Here is a 21239-nt window from a genome sequence, read left to right as displayed (position 1 = left end):
AGCAAACGGAGGGAAGGAAGGAAAGGCAGATAGTCATCTACGTCTGGCACCTGAGTGTTGTGGTGATAGGGAATGTACTGACAGGTAAAAAGCAGCTTTCCTGCTGCAGTGGAAGGTGGAGGAAAGCTAATCTTTCCAGCCAGCCTTTTGGCAGGCAATAAGCCCAGATGGAGAGAATCACTGCAGTTGTCCATTTTCAAGCATAAAAAGTGCAGCTGCAGACAACCAGGAGGTAAAACTGTGGGGCAGGTGGAAAGCTCTGAGTCTCTGGATACTGAATTCACTGGCAAAAGGAAAGTACTATCAGAGCCCTTTTCTTGAAGGAAGACTTGATAGGCAGGGAAAAGGCCTCCTACATCCTTTTTTTTTTTTAAGGTTTTATTTATTCATTAGAGAGAGAGACAGAGAGAGCACAAGCAAGGGGAGAGGCAGAGGGAGACGGAGAAGAGAGGGAGCAGAAGCCACAAACTGAGGTGGGAGCCCGACATGGGGCTCGATCCCAGGACCTGGAGATCACAACCTGAGCCGAAGGCAGCCGCTCAACCATCTGAGCCACCCAGGCACCCCTCCTTACTTGTTTTAATTCCCCCAAATTGGTTTCATTCTGAAACCAATTATTTTATTTACTTGCATATTATCTGTCTCTCTACCCTGACTAGAATGTTTGTTTGCTCCACAGAGCAAAGACCTTATCTTGTTCACCACTGTATTCCTAACACCTAAACAGTGCTGGGCTTGTAGGAAGCACTCAATAATTTTTGAATCAATGAATGACCCACCATCTCCCCCCCCAAAATACATTTAAGCAAGAACAATGTCTCTATGGGGGAATGAGGCACAGGGTGCCCTAAAACGCCAGATTCAGGGGTGCCTGGGTTGAGCATCCATCTCTTGGGTTCCTCTCCAGTGGTGATCTCATGTGTTATGGGATAGAGCCCTTCATGGGGCTCCATGCTCAGCAGGGAGTCTGCTTGGGGATTCTCTCTCTCTCTAAAATAAATAAATGAATCTTAAATAAGTAAAACAAAATAAAAGGCCAGATTCACAGTGAGGCAGGGAGGGAGATGATATGGACAGAACCCTGATCTAGCTAGCAAGACAGTAAGGCTGATCTCTGCCTCCGAAAGGTGGTGTGACTCTGGGCCAGTCTTTTCATCTCCTCCACTTCTCTTTTTTAGAAAATGTGATGGATTCCCCCTTGTCTGTATCAAAATGGAAAACATATATGAAATCCCTTTGGAAACTGTGATATACTATTCAAATGGTAAACCATTGCTGGGACAAGTTAGACCTGGCTTCTAGTACCAGCTCTGGCCCCGTGAGCTCATGACCAATTACATGCCCTGTGCCTGAACTAAATTAAACATTTGACATTCAGTTATCTCACTTGGCTTTATCACAACCTTATGAGGTAGGTAGTATTAACCTCATTTTACAGATGAAGAAATGAGCTCAGAGAGGTTTGGCAATTTGCCAAAAGTCACACAGTAAATGGTAGGGCCAGGATTCAAAACCAGGTCTGATTGACCCCAAAGGTTGGTGCTCCTGGCCACTATGCCAGATGTATGCTCCTGGGCAAGTTACTTCTGTCTCTTACTTCTGTAAAACAAGGGGCTAAAACAGATGATCTCTACAGATCCTTCCACATCTGACATTTTGTAGTCTATTCTGTGTGTGTGCGTGTGGTCTATTCTGATCCCCACTCACATCCAATTCTACTCTTGGCTAGTTGATGGAAACTGGCCGGATGAGGGGGCAGGGGACTAATAATTCACTCCTTTCATCCTCCTAGTTAGCATTTCTTTTCAGAAGAAGTGACCCAAACATTCATATTCCTATCTGTGGGTTTGTATCCTGGACAGTTCCATCCACTCCCTCCTGTACAGCCCCTGCCTGAAGCCTGTCTCATTAACTCTTACTGGGAGGGGTCCTGAGGTCGTGGAGGGCACTCCCTAAAGAGCCTGCCAACAACACTCGGGGGGAAGGGGAAGCGCAGAAGTCACTGGGCACATCTGGATCCGATCGCTAGCCCGGGGCTGGGCGGGGGGGGGGCGGCTGCCCACACGCCCGCCTCTATCCACTGCGGCGGAGCTCGGCCCCCCCCATCCCTCAGGCCAGTCACTTAACCTCTCCGCGCCCGTTTCCCCCGTAAATCTAAAACACGAATCCCCACTTCAAGGGGCTGCAGAGATTAAGTGAGATACACATTGAAAAGTATCAGGTATGCTCGATATCACGCTACATCTTCGCGCCCCCAGAGGAGAGGCCAGAAGGCGAAGAAGCCCCCGACCCGCGGCACGAGACTGGCAAAGAGGGATCCGGGCTGCAGAGCCCAGAGTCCAGGCTGCGGCGGACCCCGCAGGCGCCCGCTCCAAGGGGCGACCCCAAGCGCATCGGGGACTCCGGAAGGGGAGGGGGACCAGGCCGAATCACCTCAGCTACCGCTTCCCGCCCGCTGGCGTCTCCCGGCCCCAACTGAAGCTCTCCGGGTTCCTCACCTCCGACTCCCGCCGCTGGCTTCTGAACGCTTCCCGGCCCTTGGGCGCCGCCTGCTTCCCTTTGACGCCGCCGTTGCCGTTGCTATTGGTGGACGAGCTCCCGGCCCCGGCCGCCGCGGGGTCCTCCATGCGGCCCTAGTCAGCGGCTCCCCTCAGCGGCTCCGCGATCTCTGCCCGGGGCGACCCGGCCACCGCGCGCCGGGAGCCAGGCCCCGCCCCCTCCACAGCTATTGGCTGCGGTCGCGCCCCGCAGCCCCGCCCCGCAGCGCAATTGGTTGTTCGACGGCTCGAAGCGGGACTTGGAGGAGGCGGGGGGGCAGGGCTCATTCACGGGATTTCCCCCCCCCGTTTTTTTTTTTTAGGTCCTGCGGCGTTGCTGGTAGTCAGTCTTAGGCTCCGGGGTAGGCTCCGGGCTCCACCTCCCGAATTCTGGGCCTTGAGTTCTGGTGGGTTATCTTTTTGCTTCTCACTCAGTACTCACCCCCTCCCAAATAGCGACCTTTTTGTGGAGCTCTAGGCTCCGCCTCCTGCTCCACTGCAGTCTCCCTTTCTCCATTACCACGGACCTCTATCCCACCTCTCGCATTAAGCCCCAAGTCCCGTGTCAGTCGCAGGGGAGGCGTGGCAACGCCGGGTAGCCAGGGACACCGCAGGAAACCAGGGACCCGCTCTCTGAGAGCTCCTCCCGTCCGGAGTGAGGGCTTGGCTAGGAGATAGTGGGTTGAGGGGTCGGGTGAGGCGTCTTCACTTCGCTGATATTGCTGGCGCCCTTCAGAGCTGCTCCTGGTCATCTGTCTTTTTCCTCTGAAGTGGGGCACCTTCCTCAGGTGTGAGCTAGGGAGAAATGTTGAATGGAGAGCAAGCCCCCACCTGCTCCCCAGTCCTTTCCTTCATTCCTCTAAGATCCTTCCTAAGGGCTCTATACAAAGGAGGCTGTGTCGTCTGCCGCTCCGAATTTATATAAAAAGCGGTTTACAGTAAATATTTAAGCTGTCTGGGTTGGTAATTGGAAGTCCCAAACAAGCAGCCTGAGGGGAATGGGTGGAACAAAATGGGTGGGATTGGGGGAATTGTTGAGCTGCCACTTTGTTCCAGGCATTGCACTAGACACTTTCCAGATATCACATGGTATTTCAACTCTGACAGGTTGTTTTCACTAATCTTGTATTACTGTTGAGAAAACCAGGACTCAGAGATTACTCCTTGCAGTTCCCAAGGTATCATATTCTATCTTGTCTGTGTCTTTGCAGTTCTTTCTCTCTAGAAAAAACTTTCTGCTCTTCTAAGTGCTAACTTCTATTGTTCCGTGAAGATTCTATTTCGTTATTACCTCTTCTTCCAGAAAGCCTTCCTTTGACCCTTCTCAACCCACTCAGGCTGTGTTGGAGTCATACCAAGTCTGCTTGGATTCAAAATTCTTATAGTTTCTACTATAACCCCAAAGTAAGAGGCTCAAAGGAATTATTCCCCCTTCCTATATCTTAGGAACAACTCTCTTTTCTTAGTAATACTTTTTTTTTAAATTTTATTTTTAAGTAATCTCTACACCTAACGTGGAGCTCGAACTTACAATTCTGAGATCAAGAGTTGCATGCGCCACCGACTAAGTGAACCAGGCACCCCAACTGTTCTTTCTTAAGCATATCTCTCCCTTGTACTTTGCTCAGCTTAGTCAGTAGGTGACAGATCAAGGCAGAGTTGAAAAAGAGAACTCCTTGGAGCTTTCTCAGTTCCTTTCTCTTGTATTACCAAGGTCTCCTTACTGTATCCACCCATTGTCCCTTTCCTCTCCCATCCCCCGCAACCTGAATATAAGTTCCTTCAAATAAGGCCAAGTTTTGTTCATTTTGTAAACCTCATATATGTATGTTTAACACAGGGTTTCTGTAATACTGACTGAAAAGTTATTTGTTGTAAGGAGCTGTCCCATGCGCGTAGGAATCCCTGGCCTCTCCATACTAGATGGCAGTATTAGTGACCTTCCCCAAGTTGTGACAACCAAAAGTGTCTCCAGATATTGCAAAATGTTCCCTGAGGAGCAAAATCTTCTGCAGTTGAGACCTACTGGTTTAACAGAATTGAATTGATATGAATTTCCAAGGAAGTCCATGGGTCAAGACCTAAACTATTTGATTTTGGAATTTTTTTCAGGGTAATATTTGTTAAACTCTAAGATTCACACTCTGCTTTCAAATTCACAACGCATGCCTAGCTCATCACTGCTGCAGTGTGGTAAACCTGCCACAGCCCATTGACATTTCTTAATAAAAGAATTAATTATTCTGTCTTTCTCTTCCCAATTCCTGTCCTTCTAACAATCAGAGTTCTAGGATTGACATGCCCAGAACTTCATATTTCTTTTGTGAGCCTAGTCAATCAGCAGGATTCTCAAACAGTGGTGGCAGATAGGAGTGGCCAGTTTTGAGGCTCTGTTCCTTTTCCAGTCTATTCCTTGGGCAAAGGAACAAAACCGCAAACAGGTTTCAAATGGGAATAGGACTGAGGACAGCTTTCAAGTCCCCTCTGGCCTCTATGCAAAGCCAACTGCTGAGCCTGGAGCTCCATCTGGCTTCACTTTCAGAGAAGGGGTTTGAAAAACTGGTGTTAGGGAGATTGCAAAGAATCAACACAAGAGACCTCAATTCATTATCTTTTCCAAAACCCAGTGGAATGGGAGACAGTAAAGACCAGACATTTGTCTGCTCCTTATAGGCCCAGACTTTCAGAGCTTGTCATAAGGAAGAAGACATCTGGAAAACAATTCCTGGAAGAGGTAACAAGAAACCACGGACTAACTGAGAACTTTGAAACTATAGGCCATGGACTGGGCACACACTGAACTTTTTAAAGCGTATTTGTCAGCAAAGATGCGATAGCCATCAATACCATTGACCACAGAGGCATCCGCATATATAGCTGGGAGCTAATTAGGGGCTAGTCTACAAGTTTTTCCACCTTGCAGAGATGGCTCCAGTGCTGAGTTATTTTTAAATCAACACTACCACTTTTCCTTGTCCCAAAACTCAGGCATTTGGGGGCTGCTAGCAGAGGGTTGGAGGTATAAATAGGTATAGTTACAAGGACTGAACATATCCTCTTCCCCATATAAGCACTCAACTTTAATCCATGGAGGTCAGATAGCAGATTAAATAGATAGCACCTGTTACAGAGAGCCCTTAAAAATAAGATGCAGAAAAGTCTTACAATACTTAATTTTTGAGGACATTGGGCAGCCAGGATGATGTAGTAGAAAAAGGACAGAATATTTTCCTCTCCTATCAATGGCACAGGCAACAGAGACTGTGGGACCCTAGACTGAGATAAGGAATTGATGCTTATGTAGCACATGGTGTGTGCCAGGTTTTTAAGCAGCATTTTAAAAATTAAATCAGGTCTTTAAATCCTTACCCTAGGAGACAAGCATTAACCATTTCATAGGCAGGAAAACTAAGGTTCCAAGTGGTTGGTTATATTATATATATATATATATCAAATTATACAACTTGTAAATGGAAGAGCTGGTCAAATGAGCCTGACTCAAAGTCCAATCTCTTTCCATACAGAACACAAGCTAGAGAAATTGCACAACCCTTGGTAGTCAGGGCTTACCCTATGAGCTTGAAACTAAGACCCAGGCACCCAAGCGCCCATCTTTCACAGAAGAGGACTCAAGCCCTGCTCTAAGGGAGTGAACCTGCCAGCTGGCTCACAGGCTTCATCGCTAGCCACTGTGTTCTCCTTCTCCTCAACTGGAGTGGCACCAGCTTTGAGTCATTACCAACTGCCCAGACTATTTTAGCTCTTAGTTTAGATAAACACAAGTCAAAGTAGCAGAAGATTCTGAGAGGGAAGAAAACATCTTGCGTACAGGAAGAACTAGGTTAGGCTGTCAACTAAGAAAGGTGGCTATCAGAAAGCTACTCAAAAATGGCCACTCTACTGGCAGTTGAGAAAGAGGCAGTTGGATTTAATCTTCTAGTTACTGACTTAGGCAAAAGCTGACTTGGAGAGAAAACTCTGCCAGATTATTTCTTCCATTTGGTTGGATGTAGTCAGGTTCTGGGTGTCAGGGCACTTTAATCCCAAACCATGGATGCTGGCTTCCTGTGCTCTCCAGCTAAGGGCAGCACAGAGAGGATTTGGGGGACCTAGAACTAGACGTTTCTCTGCCTTAGGCCTATACTTCTCTACTCCCCAGGGTGATGCTTCTTTTCTTTTTTTAAGAGACTTTATTTATTTATTTGAGAAAGTGTGTGTGTATGTGGCAGGGTGGGGAGAGACAGAGAGAAAGAGAGCATGAGCAGGGGGGCAGAGAGGGTTAGAGGGAGAGGGAGAAGCAGACTCCCCGCTGAGCAGGGAGCCAGACGTGTGGCTTGATCCCAGGACCCCGGGATCATGACCTGAGACAAAGGCAGATGCTTAACCAACTGAGTCACCTAGTTGCCCCTCCAGGGTGATGGTTCTGAGAAAGCAGGTTCTTTACACACATAACCAGGGGGCAGGTTGGGGGTAAAATAGTGGAATGGCCCACCATGGAATAAGGGACCCAACGCTAAGGCCATTTAAACATGCTACTTTTGGTAGCCTATTGGTAAGATGCTTTTTACATCCTTGCCCTGCAGCAGGCTCTCCAGCCCTTTTCCCAGAAACATCTCTCATCTCTGAATTCGTAGTTCACAGAAGCAAGGAATATTCTCAAGACAAGAATCCATTTTAAGAATATTTTATTTATCTTTTGAGATTACATAGTCATTATTGCTGATCTAATACAATCACTTAGACATAAAGATTTCCAAGAGCCTCTCAGAAATGGCGATCCTTAGAGGTTTTATTTCCTTTCAGTAAGATGACAGTGAGAACTAGATGCTTATATATATAATATATATATTATATATATAGTTTAGTTTATCATCTACATATAATTTGCTGGTGTTGCCTATTTTCTTTCTATAATTTTCCTTTATTAAAAAAGCGTAATGCAACAATGCATTTTGATTTCTTTTTTTTTAAAACCATGACAAAGTTAATTTTGAAAAAAACCACAGGAGCAGCAATTTCAGATCTGTTCAGAGAAAAGCCAAGCAGCAAAAAAGCTTTGCAGGAGTATGTGGCCAAGGGGAACCGTGCTCATACGGGAGGGTAGGATGAGGAGGTAGGAGGGCAGACAGAAGGTAGACCAATACCTTTTTTCTTTAATGAGAAAAAAAACCAACCCTGATTTTCCATTAAGAAGGCAAAAAAGACCTTGAAAACTAGCATGAATTCATCGTAGAGAAAATGGTAGGTATCCCTACCTGCCAGGGCCATATACAAACAGATAATTAGTCTTCTCTCCCATGCTTCCAGATACCTAAGATGCATCTCAGGTGAGAGCTTGAGGGAAGAAGATACATTTGTTCTGATTCCAAGGGTAGAGGGAAAGACCAAATTCCAACATTAAGGTAGAACCCAGATACTCAGGAGGCCTAGGCCTCCTACTTCTTAATGGTTGCTGACATGGGGTCCCCAGAGACAAAGGAAAAGAAGTCATCTGAAACTCAAGAGACAAATACCTCACCATGGGCAACAACATTGGCAACCTAACCTAGAGGCCTAAGCTGGCTCCTTTTTTATTTGGAATGGATCTCTTTACTATAGCAAGGCAGGGTATGCTCTGTCAGGATCAGTACATAGTAATACTGCTCCACAGAGAGCCAGGCTTTACTGAGAAACAGCAGGTTATGATTTTTGGCTTAAGAACATAACAGGCTAGAGTTCAGATATCTGCCTAATGGAATCTGCCCTTGATATGAGTTACAAAGATCTGTATCTTTGTACAAAAGAGATCCAATTAATTAATACAAAACTCAGAACTGAGTAGGCAAAAGGAAGAACTGAGTGGCCTAGTGGAATTTTCAGCATTTATGATCTTTCTCATGAAAGAATATAGCCATGTATGTGGCACTTTTCCAGTATGTGCTAAGACACACAGCCTCTGAGGAACCAGACGTTATGGGCTGAGGCTATATACTATTTAATGAGGCAAATAGCCATTTACCCCAAGCCCACCTCCCTACCACCAAAAGGAAGGTCACTTCCAGACTAGATCTGAAAGTGTATGTGAAGACCAGGAGAAGTTGAAGAAGGTGGAGGTAGGAGAGGAGAATCAGGGTGGTAAGGTTATAGTGATCCTGGGTGGTCTGGTGGTGTTTCCTTGAGTCACCTTGGTCGTGAGACTATGAGGCAGACCAGGGTAGGAAAAAAAATGGGAAAAGAAACAAACAAACAAACAGACCTGAGAGTGTTAAAGAAGATTGTCAGGTGGGAAAGAGACTCACTTCATTCAGGATTTCTAGGGTCAGACTTTAACTCTTAGAACCAGTCTGGTCCCAGTGAAACCCTTAAGACCAACAGGTCAGTCTCCAAAAGGTATCCAACTCCTACGTGGGACATACAATTTCAGGCTGCTCACGTTACTAGTTTTTTGTAATGTTGGAGTTACTCAAGAAACCACCTCTGAAATATAGAATCCTAAGATGGAAGAGGTAAGAACATAAAAATATATTCCAGTAGAGAAGAAAAACCATACACTAAGTCATAGAGACACCAGATGTCAGTTTCATCAATGGCAATGGCCAAAGAAATGAATGTCTGCGGAGGTTCAAACCAGTCAAACTAGCTTTAATCATCTGGACACAGTTTACAGTGTCATCTCTGTATAGCTTAGCCAGTTAAGCTGCAAAGCCCTTCCCAGGAGACAAACAAATACATTTTGCTTCTTTAGAATGTCAGGCTGTGGGCCTGAATGGCCTGTACCACTTCCAAAGCCCTATACCCCCAAATCCATTGGAAAGTACATTTTTCCCTGCTCATTTTCAAAAGTAGTTTTAGGCAATAAGAGGAAATTTCAGGAAGCATAGTTTCACAACAAGCTCTCCTTTTCTGAGACAGTGCCAGTCTAGAGGGAAATTCCCGGGAAACTGTTCAGTTAAATGACAAGTAACACTATGGACCCCAGTGGGGCTGACTCTCGCCTCCTGGGCAGGCTTGTTGGGTTACAAAGATGGCAAAAAAAAAAAAATGTCTGACAAACACTACAGCTGCTGAGGAAATAATGGAGGCACATTCCTCTTGGAACCAGAAAGTGTTAAAACAGACGTGAATATTCAAGGAAGAAAGGGATCCTGGGTAAGGAAGGAGACTCCCAGTAAGCACAGGCATAGCTAAGTTCTTGGTGTAGCTTGCTGAAGCCATAACCCTCCTTCCTTCCTAGTCGTTTTATAAAGAAGGCAGTGATAGTGATGGTCAAGGCTGGGAACCCAGGCCATGTTAATTCAGTGGCTTCCAAAAGGCCTCACCTGGGGAAGGGCCAAAGCTGAGAAAGGCCACTGCTGAAAATTTATTCCAGAAAACCCCAGGGAACAAGGAGTCTGGAATTCCTGGACTAACTCCTGAACCTGGACAAGAGACAAATGACCACTGCTGAGGATTCCAAGTCAATGGGGAATGATGCAGAAGATGCACTGGGAAGGATTACCCCATATCCTTCCTTCCTCAGCCTGTCCTTTGTGGCTCTCACAGCCCTCGGGGCAGTAACCACACTCTGGGCCAAGGCAACAGGCACAGGATTCTAGATTTTAATAAATAAGTAACCTAACATAGAGGGTGAGCACGGCAGGCAGCTGATTGGAGAAGCAGCTTGCTGGGTTCTTTCCTGTATAGGAGTGGAGAAAAGACTTGGAGTTCTATTCCTTAAACTTCTTCTGGCTTGAATTACAGGAACTTAATACCTAGAGGGAGAAACAAAGATGAGACTGTGATGTTATCAGTTTGTGAGGACGCTGGGACATGAAGAGCCCACCTAAAGGTATATAGCAGCAGGGAGGCAGGGACTTTTCTGGAGTGTAGGATGAGGGCAGATACTTGGCGGTGCTTTTTCACATCAGTGAAAAAGACCAGTATTTCTCCATAAAGAGGTAAAAATTGTATCAAGAAGATGAAATGGAAAAAGGCAAATTCAGAAGAGGGAACACTATGTAGTGTCTGGAGAAGGCCTCAAAGAGTCCTTTGGGGGTGGCAGTGAGGGGGAGTAGATTTATTTTTCTGAGTTCATGTAAATGTGAAAGATGCAAAGTCCAATTCCAGTGCAGAAAGCTCTTTTCTACCCAGGCTTCCCTGTTTTCGGGGGGGGGGGGCAAGGCACCTGTAGTAATTAGGCTTGAAGGGCCCATTCTTGTTGAGTCCCAGATACTTGGCCTGTTCATCCGTCAGCTCTGTCAGGTGGGCATCAAAAGTGGGCAGGTGTAGGCTCGCTACATACTCATCTGGAACAGACCACAGAAGCCCTGGTATAAACCTTCACATGCCTTTTGTCTTGCTGTTCTCTCCAGGCTAGGCCTTAAAAAGTTGGAAGACACCTTCTAAATCCCAGAACTGAAAGAAAAATACTCAACTGGCTCACTGGCCCAGAATTCTGAGTAACCGCTTGAATTTCAAGCCAAGTGTTTTTCAAAGCCAGGACACTTCTTTTTTGCTAGCTGTCTAGTCCTTGAAGCTTTCCTTCTCCCCAGAAAGGAAGGGAGATATGAAAGAAGCAATAGTCCTTAGCATCTAAAAGGATGGGGTAGCAGGGGACTAAAAAATGGGAAACTCGAACTTCACTCTGCCTTACACTCTATACTTTGGGTTACTCTGAAAAATGAACACCTGAGGATATTGGAAAGGAATGTCTAATAATGACACTACACTGTTTGCTTTGCTTTTAGTACCCTTAGTTCTTATGGGTTTCTGTTTACATTCTATTACCTGAATACATATTATTCAGAATTTCATGTAATTTTCTAAGTATTTGTTTGGTCTTCCTAACTTCATTATACATTCAGTCAAAACATAGACTGTTCTATTTCTTTTATATCCTTCCAAAGGATATATTAAAGGGAAAATATGTCAACTTCTAACCGTTGCTATGCATCTAGGGCTAAAGCAGAACAAAACTAGAAGCTGATTTATTCCCTGATCTTTGCCTCAGGAGTTTATAAACACACTGTATTAGTTCAGGTGCTTGAGGCAGGTTCTTTAAAAATTCAAGACAGTTTAATGTTTCTCTTATATGAAACACCCACAAAACTAGTCGTAACAGAAGCTATGCAGTCTTTCCTTTGGCCTGGACAATGAGGTCAGAGTGAGAAGATGTAGTATGAGAAGTCCTCTTGGTCTGAGGAAAGTCTGGAAGGGGCTATGTAACAGCCTAGAAATGAAATAAGTCAGATGTCACAAGGTGGAAGATGAGTCCTCCTTGTTAGGGGGAGATTTTTTTCTCCTTTGAGGTTCTTGCATATAAGATAATTTAAGACAGAAAATCCTTAAAATTCACAGGCAGGTAAACCAAGTCATAGCAATATGTAATGATTTCAATAGGGCAACTCATGTGGAAAATGTGATAAATCTGCTAGGGAGGGAACCTAGGAATCCTAGCTCCTACTTTGCAAGATACAGACATCATTTTTCCCCCCATCCATAAGAAATTTAGTGCCCCAAAGTTCATTTAGCCTCTGACTCTGAACTACCTTGGTAAGGATGGGGATGGAAGAGCACATGCTTACCCATTTTCTTGGGCAACAGGTAGACATCCTGCTTATAACGACCCTCAGGAGCATTGTAAAGCTCTATCAAGGCAAGAGCCTGGAAAAGCAGAGAGATGGATGCTGATGTGCCATAATATCAAGTGAAACCCTGATGGTCTAATGACCCTCGCCAGCCCACTGCTTTCCCCCTCTGGTGGCCCTACCTGAGTAGTAGCGGTGATTGAGAGCACAAATGTAGGCACTGTGGAGCAGCTTAGGTTCAGCAGACGGCCCTAGAGAGCAAGGGTTAAGACACAGATGGGTTAGGACAAAGTCTCTAGCCTTTGAGGAGTGAGGGACGAGCACAACTACCATTTTCCAAATACCTCCCAACTACCAGTGCTGGATAAAAAGCAGGGGTTCAATAAATAGGAATGAATTGATTGACATTTAAGTGGAATTTAAAAATTCTGGAAAATTTGATGAAGGTAATAAATAAAAGATCTCTGGGATTATGTAAAAAGGGATAGAGATGGTCACATGATACTGAGGCTTATGCCAAGGAAGGGCATATTTCTCTTGAATTTTCTACTTTCTACAAGAGAATATCCTCCTGAAATATTGGCATTCCTTTGAAAGACTGTTGTAAACAAGGATGAGGTCAAATCCAAGGGCAACACCTCCAGGTTGTGAGGGGAGATACTTTTGGATTTAGGAAGCTGTGATGATTTCTGTGCTTCTTCCTTAGTTTGGTTCTCCTGAATTCAAGGGTAGCCTTGTATTTTTACTGGGTGACTCAGAGAATACAAGAGGTAGAGACTACTGGAGAATGCTATCCTTTCCTATTTTGTTTCCCAGGAAGCCTGACCACTTTTTTTGCTCAAACATAGTAGCCAAAACCAACTGAGGTGCTTGCTTTCGTCACCAAAATTACTAGATGGGACCTCCCAGGGCCACTGGAAACAAGTCACCAGATAGCTGGCTGATATGAAAGCAATTAATGAATATTTAACAACCTGCCCATCCCTTCCCTGGTATACACTCCTTTCTTGTGAAGAAATAATCCAGTCGCTTTACAGATGCCCTAAAGTATTTGAGAAGGTGGGATGAGGTGAAAAAAGAGAAAGAGCACAGTAAGGATACTCAAACACAAATTTAAGGGTCCCTAGGTGGAGATGGTATTATCATTTACATTTTCATATTCAGTTTCTTTAATTAAAAAAAAAAGGAAAGAAAACTGACAGAATATCAAAACTCGAGGAACGTATTATTAATCTCCTTGTTATTTTGGTATCTTTCTCCGAAGAAGAGAAACTATCAAGGTCAGAACAGGGGGCACATCAATATTGCTGTCAGGAATCTAAGACTAGGGAAGAGAAGCTTTCACAAAAGGAAAAGTGGCCAAACATTGACATGGAAGGCTAAGTGGAATGAAAATGAAGACTAAGTCTGAGCCAGAAGAAGCGAAGATGGGGAAATATTAATCACACAACCCATATATATCTGGGTACCTACTACATTTCTGGCTCAATTCAGAGGAATGGTCACTCAAAAACCTGGAATCTATCAGCAAAGACAGGACCTTCCCAGAGCTTGCCTAAGACAGTTTAATAACTGTCAGGAATATCTGCTTTGTGCTTACTGATTAAGCCATCCCACAAATGACATTATCTCTTGATAAGCATCAGTCAAAGTGGCACTGGTTCTATCTGTTAATTCTTCCACAGTAATAGTCATTATCTGACTCAACCTTTGGAGTGACATAGAGAGACAGGATAATTGGTGAAAAGTAAGGAACCAAAATAGTTTCTTAATTGCTGAATGAAAAGACCTTTTCACAATTAGATGTAAAATCCAGTGGTAAAGTAGTTCAGCTTGTGCTAAAGAGGAGGTGAAAATATAAGAGAACATGTGGAGGAGGGGACCTGGGTATTGCAGTCTCTCCTGTCAGGGGTGAATTTCTCTTATCATTCTCAGGTCTTACCTCTGCCAGCAATACTATCCTCTTGCCATCAGGCCATATTACATGGTCAACTTGCGATCTCACTCGCTCCCAGGTCAGTTCTGGTGTCCGCAGACTTGCCTGGAACACATACAGCAAGCACATCATCAGCCATGACTTGTCCCACTTCACGGATGGAAAGATGTTGAAGGGAGCCATTTCAAATAGCAAGTTGAAAGGAGCAACCAACATGCCAGATGGAGAATACCTGTCCCGGGTTGGTTAGGACTGTTCCATTTCGGGGAATTTAATCTTAGGCCCAGCCAGGGAGGGATCACTCAGGATGTCATTCCACAACATATAGTGTACGCCCACTCTCTGCTGAGCACAGTAAAAGGTGCTATGGGAAATACAAAAGAAACCACAGACATGGTTTCTGCCTTCAAAAAGCTCATACTTTAGCTGGGGACACAAAACAATGCATATGTGAGGGGGGAAAAGGCCTTTAAAATACTTATAAAGCAACATGCAAACAAGTGCAAATTAATACAGAGCAAACAGAATACATAAGTGCTGAAGAGAAACAGAAAAAAGGAGGATCAGAGCTAAGTGGGATTTGTTAGAGAAGGCTGGCTGTCCTAAATATAGCATGCTGGGGCCCAAGGTTCTGCCTTCATGTCCTCATGTCCCAGGTTCCACCTTCTCAATGACGGTGGTTCACCCTAAAGTTACAGAAGCTTTGTGACCTAAGTGCAAATGTGAGGTAGCCTTTAGAGAAATGCTTAATGGCAGAGTAAAGCTCCCAACAGCTCACCCTCCTTCCATTTCTGTATATATTCCGAGAACAAGAGAAGAAATGTTAAGTTTATTAACAGCAGCAATCAAGTAACAGTCACAGGGTTTAGACTTAAGATAACAACTTCCTTCTTCCAATAGGCCATGCCTAAAATAGAAAGGGAGTCCATATTCTGAAACCATCCATTGCCTCAGTTGGTAAAATTGAGAAGTTCTGCCAAACAGTAGTTTTCAGACAAATAGAGAAATACTTTAGTTATACAATAATCATTTGCTGAGTACATATCATATTCCAGGCAATGTAGTAAAGGACACTATTATAGATGAGACTGTGGACACCTCTACTAGACTGTGAGCTATTTACGGACAGGGACTGTATCATCTTTTCATTACCAATCTAGTGGGAAAGACAGACATAATTATATTTCAGTATATTTAGGACTATATTAACGATCTAGACCATTTTTTTAGACCATTTCTTTAATCGGTAGATGAGAAATAGAAAATGTCTTGAGATGTCAAGTTTCATAATTTCATTCAATCTTTATCTAAAGAGCAATTTGGTAGTAGCTAACAAATTTTTATATGTACTTAATCTCTGACCAATCAGTTTCACCTTTAGGACTCCATCCTATAGAAACACTTGCTCAAGTTCAGAAATATAAGTGCCCAAGAATGTTCAATCAAGTGTTATTTATAATAGCAAAAAATGTAATTTAATAAGGGAATGGCTAGGTAAATCCGGATAATCTCATACAATGGAATATTATGCAATTCTTATATAAAAAAAGTACATCTGTATGTGTTAACATGAAAACCATTCATTATTGTTGAGTGAAAAAATAAAGTTGCAGAACAATATACTAGAACCCCAATTCTGTAAATGTTTTACTTCCTTCTTTAAACATATTTACGTTGCTTGAATTTTTATACTAAGCATTACTTTAAAGTTAGAATTAAGATTTTTTTTTATAAATAAACACTGCTTAAAAAGAATTTAAACAAATAGACCACTTTGGGAAGTTAAGGATATACAAAGTAAATCCCTTAGCCTTTAGAAATAAGAACATGGAGGGCAATAACCATGTAGAGCCAAAAGATATTGCTTGGTGACACTGGTATTTTTTTATTGAGATGATAGAACTTTAAAGTAGTTCAGGTTCTTAGTGTCTCACACTCTTAATCTTCCAGAGGACAAGCAATCTTGGTGATTGGGAGTAAAAAGGTGACACCATGATAAAAGGAGTCTTCTGTCTTGGAAAGTCTTCCCTGGGAGAAAAAGATATGGTGGAATCAAAGAAGGGACACTTCTTAGGAACATCATAAAATGATCAATGCTTTGTTGAGGCAGTGTGCTGGAGCACTGGAGTGGCTGTGGTGCTAGCAAAAGACCTGAGGTCAGTTAAAACAGGGTTTGAAGAGGAACTGAGTTACATTATCTCTAGCACTGTCCAGGCAGCTCCCATACCCTAGTAAGTTTATCGGACAGTTACACTTCTTGAGAGAAGGATTTCCTATGACCAGCACGGTTGTGTAAGAATTTCTCTTAAAGGGGGCGCCTGGGTTGGCTCAGTCAGTTAAGCACCCGATGCTTGATTTTGGCTCAGGTAATGATCTCAGGGTCACGAGATCCAGCCCTGAATCCAGCTCCACACGGAGTCGGCTTGAGATTCTTTCTCCCTCTCCCTCTGCCCCTCCCCCTGCACATGTATTCTCTCTCTCTCAAATAAATAAATAAATCTTAAAAAAAATTCTCTTAAAAACATCCCAATGTCTTTTCTGTTGATTTATAATCACTAAGCAATCTACCAGGAAAAAGGTTCCTTATTGTGACTATGTTCCCAAACAAGGGGTACATCTCACTATAAATTATTAGCTTGCACAAATTGGTATTATATGATTTTGGATAGTGCATATCAATTTTTTTCAGGGAGAACAACTGTGGTTCTAGTCCTGTGAAGTGCAAGAGTCAATAGCAAGTCGCAGGTTCTAATTCTTTTGCTGGCAAAAACTTTTAAAGTATATGTACATAATGGTTTAGCCACTTGAATTGTGAAGCTTACAATCACACTGGCCATCTATGTGATGCATATGGGTAGGCAGGTCTGTTTTCAAGAGAAAAGGAAACATGTGAAAGAAAGACATGGCCAAAAGGCAGCTAAGAGCACAATCCCTATCACAGGTTCCCTAAGTAGTCATAGCATTAATCTCTCTCAGAAAAAACTGCAGTTTTCTAAATGACCAACTCTTTTGACGAGCTATTCCTTTCTAGAAATGCAGCAGTCAACATCTCAAGGTTAGGTAAAACTATAAATTCCCACACACACACACAAAAAAAAAACCCCAAAACTAAAAACCCTTACACTTTTGGTTGCTAAAAATATCTGGAAAAACTTACTGAATCATTCACCTTCACTGTTTCACTGAGATAACTTATAGAGACTTTCTTCTTTTTCACTCTCTACATCCAAGCCATTTAGCAAATCCCAATTGTCCTACCTTCACAATACATCACTTCCACTGCTTACCCATGTCATCTGGGCTACCACCTTCTATCACTGGAGATACTGAGAGAGCCTCCTATTATGGTCCCTATCACTACTCAAGCTCCAGAAGTGATTTCTTTATTCCACAGCCAGAGTAATCTGTTAAAACAAATCAGATTTTGTCAGTTACCTGGTCTAAACTTTCCCATTGGAATGGCTTCCTTTTTTTTTTTTTTTTTTAAGTAATCTCTATGCCCAATGTGGGGCTTGACCTCAGGACCGAGATCAAAAGTTGCGTGCTCTGGGGCGCCTGGGTGGCTCAGATGGTTAAGCATCTGCCTTCGGCTTGGGTCATGATCCCAGGGTCCTGGGATCGAGCCCCACATCCGGCTCCTGGCTCAGCGGGGAGCCTGCTTCTCCCTCTGCTCGTGCTCTCTATCTCTGTGTCTCGAATGAATAAATAAAATCTTTAAAAAAAAGAAAAAAAAAGAGTTGTGTGCTCTACTGACTGAGCCAGCCAGGCGCCCATGGAATGGCTTCCAACAGCTTCCCTTATAACCAGAATAAAATCTGAAGTCCTCATGGCCCTACATAGACCTACATAACCCACTACCCTCCTTAAGCTGCCTCTTATTCTCATCCCTGTGCCCATTCTGTTCCTGCCACAATGGCCTCTTTTCTGTTCCTCAAACATCAAGCACTTTTCTACCTCAGCGTCTTTTACACACCATTCTCTCTGAATAGAATGCTCGGATGGCTTATTCCTTCAACTCATTCAGGTTTTTGTTCAAATGTTATCTCCTCAAAGAGACCTTCCTTGATCATCACCTTAACTAAAATATCATTCTCAATGTCCCCACCTTGCTGTTTTTCTTCTATACTAGGCACTAACTGATGAAACTATTTGTTTATTGTCTGTGTCCTGCACTAGAATATAAGTGCCACAAGAGCAGGGATGTTCTTCACTATTTCTTCAGCCAATAAATACTCAGCACAGAACAGACCAATTATTCAATACAAATTAAATAGTGAATGAACATTCTGGTTTCAGTTATAAGTTGAGTTTGCTATTTCCTTAAATTTCATTTTCTATGTCCTGTGACACTATCATCAAAGGTTGAGTAACTTAACTTTTCTGAAGCCCTTCTGAGCCTCTCCCCTTCTGGATCATTTAGTTTAGTCATATACCTTCTGCAAAGAAGAGCACAAAGAGCGCCTTGGCTAGTGTCAGTGCAAGATACAGGGAACTACCTAGCAATACCTGCAAAACTAGGTCTAGTACCAACACAGCAGCCAGAGTGATCCTTTTCCTTTTAAAATAAAAGTCATCCTTTTAAAATAGAAGTCGGATTATTACAAATCTGGCAATGGCACCCTATTTCTCTCAGACTCTAATCAGGAGTTCTTACAATGGCCTATGAGACCCCATAAGATCTGACTCATTCCTTCTTTGACCTTATCTTCCACTCTTCCCTGACCCATGCTCATTCTGCTCCAACCACACTGGCCACATTGTTGATCCTCAAACAGACTAGGCACACTCCTGCCTTAGGGCATTTGCTGTGACTGTTCACAAAATGTTTTCACCTAAAAATCCACATGGCTACTCAAGCTCCTCTAAAATGTAAGCTCTCTGAGGGCAGGAATCTTTGCCTGTTTTGTTCACTGACTCCAAGCACCTATAACAGCACTTGGCATATAGCAATCACACAATAAATATTTATGATTGAAGGTAGAGTCTCCTAGCCTTTATCCTGAGAGATTACTTATGTCTGGATTGCTTTAGAGGAGAGATTACCATCACAATTCAAAGCTTACCTAGAAATCATGAGGAGGTAATAGTACAATGATACAGGAAAACAAAACAAAACAAAAACTGGACTAGAAGTAAAAAAAAAACAAAACCTTAATTTTGTGCTCCAATTTCATTTTTGAATCAATGTATATGACTGAACAATGGACTTAAGTTCTTAGTTTTCCAAATGAAAATCAGGAATAAGAATAATGCCTTGTGGGATAGTCAAGAGGATGAAATGAGATAAAGTAAAAATATAAAAATTACACGATTACATTTGGAATTGTTTTTATTTAAGAGCTGAAGGGTTTAGGAGAGAAAATTCCTTCCCCCTTCCCTTACTCAGAAGATTTCTCTTTAGATATCAGAGCATGACTACTTCCCTTAAGCTTTTCCCATTTGGGGGCTCTCTAAGCAGATTAATTCAGAAAAGGACAATCATGTGCTAGACAGTTTTAGAAATATTAATATCTTTGACTATTTAGTAAAAGGGCATTATGGCACATAAGTGAAACTTAACCAAAAACAAAACAAAACAAAACAAAACAAACCCATTCAGTATTTAAATTTCAATACTGAAAAAAGAAATTATTCATTAGAAGGAAAATAACCTGATAAGACAAAAGTAATGGAGCCATGCCACTCAGAAACCTCAAGGGTAGAAGTAGGCTTTGCTAAGTTGTTTTTCCAGCTATTTTTAATAACAGAAGAATAGAGCAGGGTTAAAAAGAGAAACCATTTAAAACAGATATTATCCAACAGGCTCTCAATATATCAACTGATCCTTACCTGGCAATGCTGAAGCTCAATCAGAGCAGCCCTCAGGGCAGATGAAAGCATGCTTTGCTTGAGCCATTTACCCAGAGAGAAATACAGCTGTGCCATAAAAATGCCATAAAAATTTAAAACCAGAGTGAAAGTCACACTGAGAGATACTTTGGTAAGTCTGAAAAGAAATAAATAACACTTCTATTAACTATTACTTGGGCGATATAGTAGGACCAAGTGTTATGTTGGATTGGATAATTTTAGGGTGAATATATAATCAAATCAGAGAACAAAAGCGATAGATAAAATGGCTTACAGTGTAAGTAGGTATCAAGCTTGAGTGGAAGAAAATCATCATTTGAAATGATTGAGATGAAGAAGCTTTATGGTATCCACAAGCACAGATCATAGGGCTAGTAAGTGAACAGACTGTGGACAGTTCTGTTAGGACACTCATGTTTAGGATGGCTGGTGACTCTTCTCTTTCCTCTTCCAGTTTATATTTCCTGGGAAGGAGAGGAAAAAAGCCCCCAATAATGAGTTACTTAATCTTACCACGTCAATCTCGGTGTTGGAATGTCCCATGTTACAGACGATGCAGCTATTCTTCATACGGTCCAAGTGCTCTCTGGTTACCACATTCTTGTTACCTTAAAAATAGAGGAGATATCCACATGAAAAGAAATGAAGTTGGACCCCTACTTCACACCATATGTGAAATTTAACTTGTCCTAAATGTAAGAGCTAAAACTATAAAACTCTTAAGAGAACATAGGAATAAATCTTTGTGTTCTTGGGTTAGGCAATGGTTTCTTAGATATAACACCTAAAGTACAACCAACCAAAGAAAAAATAAACTTGTGCTGCAAATGATATCATCAAGAAAGTGAAAAGACAACCCACAAATGGGACAAAATATTTGCAAATCATATAACTGATAAGGGACTTGTATGCAAAATTTATAAAGAACTCTAACAACTCAATAATAAAAAGGCAAATAACCCAATTTAAAAATGAGCAAAGGATCTGAATAGACATTTCTCAAAAGAAGAAGTACAAAAGATGTGTCAATATGTACATGAAAAGATGTTCAACATTATTAGTCATTAGGGAAATGCAAATCAAAACCACAATGAGGAGTGTACTGGCTCAGTCGGTGGAGTGTGTGACTCTTGATCTTGGGGTTGTGAGTTTGAGCCCCATATTGGGTGTAGAGATTATTTGGATAAAAATCTTTAAAAAACAAAACCACAGTGAAACACCATTTCACACCTACTAGGACAGCTATACAAAAAACAACAGACAATAACAAGTGTTGGCGAGGATGTGGAAAAATTGTAACCCCCATGCATTCTTGGTGGGATTGTAAAATGGTACCGTCTATTTGGAAAAGCTTGGCATTTCCTCAAAATA

The 21239-nt window shown here is 42.6% G+C and overlaps 2 protein-coding genes across 4 annotated transcripts in view; both read right to left on the bottom strand.

The window, feature by feature from the left end:
- STRIP2 (striatin interacting protein 2) overlaps nucleotides 1-2627 on the bottom strand; it is a 47052-nt gene extending 44425 nt beyond the window's left edge. Inside the window, exon 1 of the mRNA XM_028104921.2 lies at nucleotides 2499-2627. Within this exon, the coding sequence (XP_027960722.1) occupies nucleotides 2499-2627 (129 nt within the window). The remainder of the gene's footprint in view (nucleotides 1-2498) is intronic.
- A 4578-nt stretch (nucleotides 2628-7205) lies between these two features.
- AHCYL2 (adenosylhomocysteinase like 2) overlaps nucleotides 7206-21239 on the bottom strand; it is a 164132-nt gene continuing 150098 nt past the window's right edge. For all 3 annotated transcript variants that reach the window (XM_028104859.2, XM_028104860.2, XM_028104862.2), the window contains exons 12-17: nucleotides 20382-20476; nucleotides 14025-14123; nucleotides 12265-12333; nucleotides 12080-12158; nucleotides 10681-10801; nucleotides 7206-10267 (exon numbers count right to left, since the gene is read on the bottom strand). In XM_028104859.2, coding sequence (XP_027960660.2) covers nucleotides 10261-10267; nucleotides 10681-10801; nucleotides 12080-12158; nucleotides 12265-12333; nucleotides 14025-14123; nucleotides 20382-20476 — 470 coding nt within the window. In that variant the 3' untranslated portion in view covers nucleotides 7206-10260. The remainder of the gene's footprint in view (nucleotides 10268-10680; nucleotides 10802-12079; nucleotides 12159-12264; nucleotides 12334-14024; nucleotides 14124-20381; nucleotides 20477-21239) is intronic.

Source organism: Eumetopias jubatus, unplaced genomic scaffold, assembly GCF_037043125.1.
Source record: "Eumetopias jubatus isolate StellerSeaLion01/CBP00866 unplaced genomic scaffold, mEumJub1_p1.0 scaffold_14, whole genome shotgun sequence".
In the NCBI taxonomy this organism is placed as follows: domain Eukaryota; kingdom Metazoa; phylum Chordata; class Mammalia; order Carnivora; family Otariidae; genus Eumetopias; species Eumetopias jubatus.
This window is presented reverse-complemented; position numbering and strand designations above follow the sequence as displayed.